General features: G+C 31.6%; 1 protein-coding gene across 3 annotated transcripts in view; it reads left to right on the top strand.

Annotated features, from left to right (window-relative positions):
• Positions 1-2,912: 2,912 nt before the first annotated feature.
• Positions 2,913-10,744, top strand: part of LOC106685321 (required for meiotic nuclear division protein 1 homolog) — a 27,166-nt gene continuing 19,334 nt past the window's right edge. Inside the window, exons 1-4 of one of the 3 annotated variants that reach the window (XM_014427915.3) lie at positions 2,913-3,277; positions 5,375-5,498; positions 5,571-5,787; positions 7,766-7,940. In XM_014427915.3, the coding sequence (XP_014283401.1) occupies positions 3,047-3,277; positions 5,375-5,498; positions 5,571-5,787; positions 7,766-7,940 (747 nt within the window). In that variant the 5' untranslated portion in view covers positions 2,913-3,046. The remainder of the gene's footprint in view (positions 3,278-5,374; positions 5,499-5,570; positions 5,788-7,765; positions 7,941-10,744) is intronic. The other 2 variants (XM_014427916.3, XM_014427917.3) reach the window with 2 other exon arrangements.

Raw genomic sequence — 10,744 nt, 5'->3', positions numbered from 1 at the left:
GTCTTTTTTCTGTGGTCGAGTTTAGCGCAGGAATTTTTAGCTGCTCCCTAATCCTTTCATTACTTATGCGGTATCTTCTAATTTTTCATGCTACTCTATATAAATTTCAGCTCCAGTGATTCTCCTTATCTTCTGTTAAGCATGATTCAGTTCCTACTCTCATAAATAAGAGTGCATAAGTATACTGATTTGTAAATATGAAGCATGGTTTGTTTGTCCCACATCTCGATGGCCAACAATGCTGTTGTATGTACTATAATAGATTTGGTGGTTCTAATAATTCTATTTGCTATTTACTCATCTCTTATACCCTGTCTGTCTATGTTTGTACTATAGAAGTCGACGATCACTTCGATAACCTCATCATTACTGTCCACCTCCAATGTCTCCTCCTCATCTCAGGAAAGGACTGTTACCTTTCTCTTGAGGACACTAATGGCAATCCCGTTCCTCCTCTCATTCCGGTAAAGCTTCCTGTTGTATCGTCCTCATGTTACACTTACCGATGAATATTGCGGCTATTCGCCTTTCACAAATTTTATGGATTTCATTCATAAATACGGAAATAAGAGTGCGCTCAGAGTTTGAACTGTGTTCGAAGCTGGTGGTCAAGACGAACATGATCAGAATGTGTAAAATGTTTTGAAAGCTGTCGCTAAGTATAGCCTTACAATTAGTATGGAGAAAAGTAAATGTTCTCTTCAATCTATTTATATTCATTGAATTCATAGTCAGTTATAAACCAATCAGGCCGGATCCATATTGCTTACAGCTGCATCGTGACCTATCTGCTCCTATAAGCCCAACTTCGCTCCGTAAACAAACAAGGATTTCAAAAATATGAAGGGCGGTTTATCAAGGTGACTCAGCACTTTGAGAGACTAGACAGATTTTAAGGGCTTTGTGCCATCAACCTCACTAAATCACTAATTCCTTGTAACAGTGGACAAATATTTACGTCATCCATTTGCTTATCCGTGTGAAGATATGTCAGTCAGTACAGTTATCTTCAAACTCAGGAAACTTTTGTCCCTCTTTGAAATCACTACTAGTATGACAACGCTGTATAATGGCGAACTTTATCCTTATGTTGGCATTATATGGAATCAGCTGTTAAAAACAAAACAACTGAAGATACTCTTGGATCAATTCGTTCTATTTAATGCACACGTTCCAATACAACTCCAAATGGACTGGTTTTCTTTAGAGTATCAACTGGCAATGCAACTCCTATTTTACCATTCTATGATGGTTATAAGGTGTGAACCTAGGTTAATAAATTCTATAATTAGTAATTGTTTTTTCTAAGAGAAGAAATGTATTCGGAACATAAAATTAATTGGACAAGGTGATTGTTGTAAGTTAAAAGTGACTGTAATAAGTACACACTAGATTCATTAAGAAGAAGCTTCTATTATATATTGAAAACAAACTAATAGATATAACTTGAACACACACACTAAATACATTGATGCACGAAATTGAGACTAAATAATAAGAACTGAGTAAAGGTAGAGCACTGTTATAATCCCTAAAGGGTAACCTATTTACATACATTACAGTGATAGTTTGATAAATGAGGATAAATAGTTCAAGAATTAGTCCAAAATATCCAGTGATAGATAAACGTTTATAAAATACTTCGATTTTTATTTCTTTGCGATGCACTTTATGGCGGCCCATGTTGAACGTTGGGATAGTAATCCTGTCAATTTTGTTTTTCCTTCCGATTACCTCCAGGATCTTTTTATGCTTGATCAAGGCACCTAAAGTGACACCTAAACAGACGAAATTAGTAAACCTCGGGTCCCTGGTTGTACCCGGTGGTGGTACTGTGTACTCCATGTGTGAAAACTATTACTCCTACGAAGATAAACGTTATATACTACTTTACAGAACCTTAAACTAGCTTTAATTTGAGTGCTAATTTACTTCTATACGTCTAATGGTTCCTGAGATATAGATATCCTAAAATAAATTCACCACAACTCATTTTTCAGTACATTTTGTATGAAATGTTGTTTTTTAAAGAAAGTCTCGGGAGTTATTGAACGTAAATAGCTCTTTTAGGGCTCATTTATTAGCAAACTGATTCTTTTTTAAATCATATCCTACTAGATTTAGTTATTAACATTTGAATTATTGTACATTACAGTTTTTGTTCCAATTACAATTACATCATGTCAGTGGCTGCTATAATTGCTACTATGGATGCAGCTGTCTCCATGGAAAGGATTCTTAAGAGGGATTTGAGTAAATGAAATTAAATAAATGATAAGGTAATATACAAAAGGGATCCTTACACGTCAGTAAGAATCCCGTTGAAAGTTCAAAAGTCAGACTTTCGAAACTGACTTAAGTCATGAATACTCCTAACAATCCAACAGACACTCATTAGTTTATGAGACACTAAATTGTAAAAATCTTTTAAAATTGAATAATAAACATCTTGTACTTCTTTCGATTGTGAATAAACAGGAAGCTTATTTGGTTATTTTTTCGGCATTTGACTGCAAGAAAAAAGTGACACGCTCAATATACATGAAGCACTCTCAGTCTTCCCAACATTTTCTCAGTACTCCATCAACTTCACGTTTTGAATGTTTAAATTTTGAAGATTCTGACATTTATCAGTTCAAACCTAACACTATCGTTCCACACGCTGATCTTCGGCTTGAACATCTATCCAATTCTCGTGTTCATATAAGATGAGTAATTTGTTCGGTACTATTCCACTTAGATCGGTACGATGGTACCAATTAGAGACGAATCTATCTACTGATAAGTGATGTTAGAAGTATAATGAAATTTCTTGTTAAATTTGTGACGTTTTGGCCCAAGTTATAGGTCTTATTCATGTAGACTTGTCTGTAATCTATTCTCTTAGTTAATAAATAATGTCTTTCAATCATCTGTTCTCTCCCTTTTGAGCGACTCGTTAGTAATCTATTCGGTATAAACAAATTTGAATTATTAAAATTCAATTTTGTGGTTATGATATTCATAAACTGCATCTTAATAATTTCATTCACTTTAAGAAATAGTGATGAATGCTGCTAGATGTGCTATATCCTGTAAGGGTTTGTCCTTTAACAACATTTTTTTCAAAAGAGAAAATACATTTTCATCTTTGATTCCTTTAATTTTTTGTAATAAATTGAGTAGACTAAATTTTCACAAAACCAGATTCACTCAATGTAGTGATGATGGAGATAACGTCAAGAAAAGAACAAGGTTGAGAAAATATGTTGAAGGAGCTTCCCTCAATAAGGCTAGGGTAATGTAGCTTTTATAATTTATTTTCCCCTCTTAATTTCTTTTAAATCAGTGTTTCTAGTCTATCCTCTTCATTGCAAACTTTTCCATGACCTTCGGGTTCATCTTTTTGGTAAAACTATTGTCAGATTAGTATTGATCAACATATAATTCCGTAATATCTATTACATGTGGGTAGTGTCAGAATAGTACAAACAATGTAATTTTGTGTTTTTAATATTCCTATAATGAATATAGTTCAAATATATTTCTTATAGTGTACGATTCAATCAAATTTATACTACTATATTCAGTACACATGTGCATATCAAAACTATGAGCTATAACTGCTTTACTGATTAACTCATCTCCTTATTAGTTATCTCAATCAATAACTGAAGTACTTTGTGGAGTATATAAGAAATCCTTGTTTCTTTACTGTAATTGAAATTGGAGTTTTGGTCACAATGAATCCAATTTTTAGAAAATCAATGGCATATCATTCAATTTTTTATTATTTAATTAAAAACTCATTCTCTCGATTCTTTTCCCATAGAGTTGATAAAAAGTAGGAATAGCAATTACAAAGAATCATTTCATCTAGCACTAAAGGCTGTTGGGTTTCAGCAGCAATTTGCTCCCCGGTTTTAAATGCCTTTTATGATTTCCTATAATCAGTCTTCCAACATGAATATGGTGCTACCGTCACTGATGAATGCCCTGTTTTTTGGCCTGTTGGAACATGGAGAAAAAAATTTTATACTTACTTATCCATGTATAAAAAGTCCCCCCGCACAGTGGTTTTATTTAAAATATTGTAAAGCTATAATTGACCTGATTGTTGAGGTGGTGAGATAGCGGTAACGATTCAGATTAATCCCTACAAATTGTTTTTAGAACGTTATCCTGTCTATTGAGAAAGTTCCCATAAGAAAGCCAGAAGAATATTGTCACTTGTTGATCCTCAATGTTGGGGTTTTGGCAGAAACAGCCCCTAGATCTGTGGCTCCCAACTTGATTGCTTTAGGGTAACTTTGCAAAACCTAAACTTGGTTGCATGCTCCATTTTAATTATGTAATTTAAATAAATTGACTTTGATGATTGGTTTTCATCATAATTCAACCACAAGCCACATTTTTATTATTTATTGAAATTTTTTTTTTAAATACTGCTAATAGAACAGGGATACATCACATGATAAAATATAATTTAATTGGTACATGGTTTAGTTATTTTAATTACTTTTAAAAATATTTTATAGTTTTAGTGTGTTAAATTATATGTAAAGAAAATATATTATGCAATCTACAATATCGATTACCGGTTTCTGGTTCTTTTCCATCACTAATTGTGGACTGTTGGGGAAATGAGTCAATTTGTTGTTTCTCTGAGAAAGTTGAAAAATATTTAACTTTTGTTATATTATGTAAGATAAATTTATGATGGATTATATACAAATTTGTTTTATAAGAAAACAACAGAAACGCTGTTTTAATAGATATAGGTGAACTATCTTAATTGGGTAAAACACTTTCATGAATCCAAGAAAAAAAATAATAAAAAATAGAAATAACTAACTGACAAATTGAGATTCATTACATGAACTACTTTTTCATTTAAATTTGAATTAGAAATGAAAATTCTATTCTTCCATTTTTTAAATGTAAAGTTTAGGGCATGAAATTAGTTTAATAATGTTTTTTTTTATCAATCTCACTGAAATCAGTGTCCTGAATTATGAAGAACAACTAAAACTTAATCAGTTAAGAATTCCAGTTATCAAAGTCAAATGGGGTCCTAATAGTGAATATTGAAGAAAAGAAAATACTCGTCTCTTCATTGCCATCCTGGTTAAACTCTATATCTTAACCAATTTTATTGAGGCTAAGGAGTGACAAATTGACCATTTTTTTAATTATGCACTCAAGCTTAAAAAAATAAAAAAGATAAGCATATATGTAAAGAGACTGAAATAGCACAGAAACCAAAGAATGTCCCTTTTTTTAAATATAATTTCCACTCTTGGTTGATGGTATTCCTTTCTTTTGGTTATTACATTTATTTATTTAGTCATAATATCAAAATTATTGTTATTTTAATTTAAATGTTTACTTGTAGCATTGGAATGTAGTAGCTTATGCTACAGCAGAGGGTTATGATTTACATAAACTCAGAAAGGCTCTTGCAGAGCAAGCTTTGTACATACCTAGTGAACTTACTAGTAATGAGCCATTGGAGTCAGGTTGCTATTTTCTAATTTAGTTCTGGTATGGGCTAATAATTATATACTTATTATTATTTTTTAAATAAATAGGTGTGGGTTGTGCTCTTCATGCTGTGGCAAAATACCAAGTTACACCTGAAAATAGACATATTTACTGCTTTGAAGAAGGATCAGTTGTTATGTGGAATGTCAGTACTGTAGAACAAAATTCTATAATTCAGTTTCTAAAACCTTATGAAGTGAAGAGTTACCATACTGGTATTGTCCAAGAAGAAATGGAGCTTATGTTTTATACTTATAATCAAAGGTAGTTGACATTTGAACTTATACAAACCTCTACACTCACACTTATTAATAACATGCTTAAGTAATATTAAATTTACATTTGAAGTAGTCTATATATATTTCCAATTTTGTAAAAAAATAATTATTACAAAGTATTATTATTTATCTATGCTAAATAATTTCTTAGATTCATGGGTTTTTTTATCATCATTAAATTCATTTTTAAAGAAGCAAATGGTCCGAGTTTTGGTCGGGCTATGTTTTGGCCCACGTAGTAGGCCATATAGTGCCTCTTGTATCTTCTGAAGACCTTCAATTTGGGCTCTTCCAACGTTCCTATAGCAACTCCAATAGCAGCCAGGGGTTGCCAAATAGGAGCCAGTAGGCTCACTTTTTGGAATAACTTCCCCACTAATAACAGCACCCTCTATCATGTGTATACAAGGTCTCTTAATTTTTAATGTTTTGTTAAATTATTGAAAGTTTACTCACTTCCAACTTTTAAGTATACTCCTTAATGTAGAATAATTTTTCTATTTCTTTAACCTATCCATTTAATGTAGTAATAGAATTGTTCATGGATAGATAGATAGATTATGTTTTATAGATAAAATACATCATAATATTTTGAAATTTCTAACTCTCACCATTTTATAGATGTAATTTATAGTGGCTTTTTAAATAAAAATATATATTTTTATTACATGGACCATTTAGAATTTGTATTCAGTCTACTCTTGATTATACATTATTCTTTATCTGTAGTAATAAGAATGAAAAAAAATCTTTGTTCAAAGTATATGCCAACTTTTTTTATTTGTTGGTTATCCACTACTTTTGGGCATCTGTGTTAATCACTTGTTAGCAGATTATGTTGGACTGGGCTTATCTTTAGAATGGTGAATTATGAGAGTTTAATGAAGTTTCTTGATCTAATCCACGTAGAGTTGGGTGAAGATTGCCATGGTACAAAATGATATTTTTTGGTTATGCAATTTAAAAGCAACATCATTCACAATAGTGACTGCCAGATAACATTACCGAAAGATTTTACCCTTTAAAAGTTGTAGTTTCATGGAAGAAGAAGATTTAAGTGTTAACAAACAATACCATTATTGGGTGCAAGCCCAGTTTTAATTCTCTTGCTTAATATCCTTTAAATTTCCAGGATAACACTTTTATTAATTTCAATTAAGGCTTTATAAAAATTCTCGAGATCCCTTTTGGCATACTGTTAATGGTGGTGGTAATAGTCTTGGAAATTGGTTTATCGTTCCTCTTGGCTGACCTCCTAAATAACCAATGAAAAATTATTTTTTTGTTCTGAACTTTTTTTTTTTTTCATTTTCCCAATTTAATCTAATAGGACCAACCATTTGATGGAGGATACCTCATACACATGGATTCTATCTGTGCCCAGTAAGTACTGCATAAAAGTTCCAATCTTTTTTTTCTTCTTCTCCAATCTTCTTTTCAACAGTTTACAGTTCTTGTTTGCAAATCTGATATACCTCAATATCTACCACCTAGCTATCCTTTAACTGTTTTTAGAGTCTATATTTTCCTGTTAGTAATCTGATTATCAATCAAAGTTCTGCCCTTTTTCGTACTGTGACCACTTAGTTTTCGATGAGGAAAGTTCTTTAATTCTTTGTGAAGGCTATGTTAGGCCAACTAATTCTCTCTATCTTGGATGGTTTTCTTCAAGTACAAGTATAAACAACGTCTTTGCCCTTATCCTTGCTGATACTTAGTGAAGGTTCTGGTCCTATATTAGTTTTCATTTCATTAGCACTAAGTATGAACTTATTTTGTTTTTAAAGTATGTATTCCATACTAATTATGTTTAATTATAATCTGATTTATTTGAATAACTTCATATTTAAAACATTTTCTGCTTTATTTTTTCTTACATTTCTTTTTTAAATTTGCATCAGTAATTTATGGTTTTTTGGAGAATTAAATAAAAATTATCAGTATTTTATTTTATTTTTTTCTAGCAAAAGGACATACATTCATGATGGAATTATGTACATTGGCATTATAGATAAAGATTTAGAAAGCATAGCATCAGATAGGTACACATTGTCTAATGCTATGTCTCTATCTGTTAAATTGGGCGTTTTAGAAGTTCTATTGGACATGTATATCTGTGAAACTGAATGTCTGAGTGAGGTAAACTATTGAAATATTTTATTGTATAGTTCAATAAATGTTGCATAGTTTAGTGCATGCTGAATTATTCAGAATATTAAGTTGAATATTGAGGGACTATTAAGTAGACGGGTTAAGTAAAGTTTTAAGTTTCATGTGTTCATAGTATCAGGTTGGATTTTGTTTCTTTTATCACATTATATTGAATATTGAGTTCCAGCTTGAAATGTTATTGTGCGAAAATTTTTGGCCTAAGGAAAACAAAGATAACACGTGACTAAGAGAACCAATATATCTCTGTCTGGAGAAAGATGTGTAAGTGGAGCATGTAGAAATTTATGCAATGTGAAATCACTGAACAAGCATCTGGTGAATTTAATTGAAGTATAATGAAACTTCTTTATAACGAAAAACTATAGGGATGATGATTTCGTTCGTTATACAGAAGTCCCCGTTAAGAAGTGGTTTATTTAAAGACAATACAAAAATGTAATTAAACCATTATCTACTTATTTTATTTTTAAAATAATCTTTTTACATTTGATGAAAAATTATAATTAAGATCAAAATTTTTATTATTTTTGCTTTCATGAAAACAAAAAAGAATTTTATACAGATTAAGAATCTAATATGTATTATTTTCTAAATAATATTTGATATTTGTGTAGACCGAGGGCATCCCTAAGACCCTTAAGAAAAAGACTGATAGAATTTATGTTATTCTTATTTAAGGACATTTATATAAGTGTATTAAAAATTGCATCTTATTTCTAAAGTATTTTTGTTAAAAAAATAATTTAATTTAAAAGAGTTTTTACTTGTTGAATTTTTTTGATATAAGTTTAAAATTTCTTTTTTTTTTTAATTATGTCAAACATTTGGACTTTACTGATTATAAATTTAGCTGCTTAGTTATGAACCGAATCCCCTATTTGGTTTTTCTGTATCACTTCAACTTTTTCTTTAAAAAAAAAAAAAAAGGAGCTTTCTTGACTTTGATGAAGGTGGCATTATCACAATACAAAGGCTGGTTAAATACTAATTGAATTTCTGTTAGTGCTGTCAATACAACCTAATGAAATAAGTGGAAAGTGTTTCTGAGCAATTGAAGGGAAAATTCATTTCATTTTTCTCGAAAGAAACAACTCACAAATTTAATTCTGGATGTGTTAGTTTGTAGTAATCATTACTTTTGTTCATTCTAAAGCAGTTAAAAGTGCGGGGGGGGGGGGGGGGGGAAAACAATATCTACTTCTAGAATGGAGGGTTTCAATTGTAGGGGGATTCAAATACATTAAATTTGTTTCTTGCTGGCCGGAACCTTAATAACATTGCCTGCTATGAGGGGTTTCTGTAATGTAGAAGTATCCGTTAAGACAAGTTTCACTGTTATACCATTTTGGCAACAGAGGTGGTTCATGTCAAGTTATTAGACTGTATGGTGAACTAATGCCTAAAAAGGTAATTAGCACTGACCCAACAAGTGAAAATCCATAGACTAGGGCAAGATATTGGTGGGTGGATGGTCTTACTTGTTATTGTAGGTCAAGGTTTTGACAGGGTTGGGAGGTACATAGACAACAACTGACATGCTTTTGCTTGCTAAGCCTAGTATTTTCTCACTGTTTAAATTTTTTTTTTTAATTATACTCTTTATGTACAAAATGGCAACAAAATAATATTAAATAAATAAAATGATTTTATTTTAACTTAAATTATTTTTCTTTGGTTACAAGAAGAAATATTTAGGTATGTTATAATCCATTATGAATAGGTGAAGTTTTAAATGTCGATACCTCAAATAAGTGCTAACTAGAACCTCCATATTCAAACAGGCCCTACGGCCATAAGTCATCGCCTTCATATGTTTTTAGCTCAAGAGAACTAGGACAGCTGATTGGGTTTGACAACAATATATTTTGCTGAATAGAGGCTTGTGACTTTTCTGATTCACCCCCAACCTGGAGGGCCAGGGATCTGATTTCAGGCTTGTCTTCTTCCAAACCAGTTGCTTCACCACGGCTAAGAGCCTTGTCTTCTCTTAGTGATATACTTACAGTCCTGCAACACAGGTTTTGTACAAGTAATGACTGAAGTAAGACTCCAATATTATAAGAGATCATCTCACATGCAAAAACTATAGTGATCTCTCACACCTAATAATTGCTTACAACATATTAATTTGAATAATCTATGAGAGAATCATTCCTCATGCAGAGAGAGTTATCAGATTGTATCAAAATGGGTTTTGTAAGCAAAAGTCTTTTATAGATCAGGTTTTATCTCCATTAGATCCAACAGAAAAGTAGAGAATATAGATTATTACTCATCACTTGTTCGTAGACTTCAAAAGATATGGAAATGAGACAGGATGTATAACCTGAGAATTCAATGACAGTTGATTTATGTAAGGAGTCAACACTTTTGTATTGTGAGTATAATTATTGAAATGTGAATATAGACAATTATATAGCAGCTGAGATCAAAATTAGAATTCTGTTATCTAACTGATGCTTCTTCAGTCTCAGAAGTCTTCTCAGGAGTAGTATGATAAACATGTCTACAAAATACTAATTTAAAAAACCCTCATTTGACTAATGTTGAGATATGGCTCTGGGACATGGACCATTTCCATATTGGATGAACATGCGCTCTTAATTCATGATAAGAAGATATTAGTATCTGTTTTGGGGGGAGTCTGAATTTTCGAGGTGTGGTGACGGAGAACCAATCTAAAGTTGTACAAGGAATCAAATGCTGTTGTCGGGGTTGTCTGGTCTTAGGCGATTTCTCCAGCCTGATATCTCTTTACAGAAGGCCCACGA

The sequence above is a fragment of the Halyomorpha halys genome, unplaced genomic scaffold (genome assembly GCF_000696795.3).
Source record: "Halyomorpha halys isolate HHAL.00 unplaced genomic scaffold, Hhal_1.1 Scaffold680.1, whole genome shotgun sequence".
Classification (NCBI taxonomy): domain Eukaryota; kingdom Metazoa; phylum Arthropoda; class Insecta; order Hemiptera; family Pentatomidae; genus Halyomorpha; species Halyomorpha halys.
The sequence above is the reverse complement of the archived record's forward strand: the minus strand, read 5'-3'. Positions and strand labels throughout refer to the sequence as shown.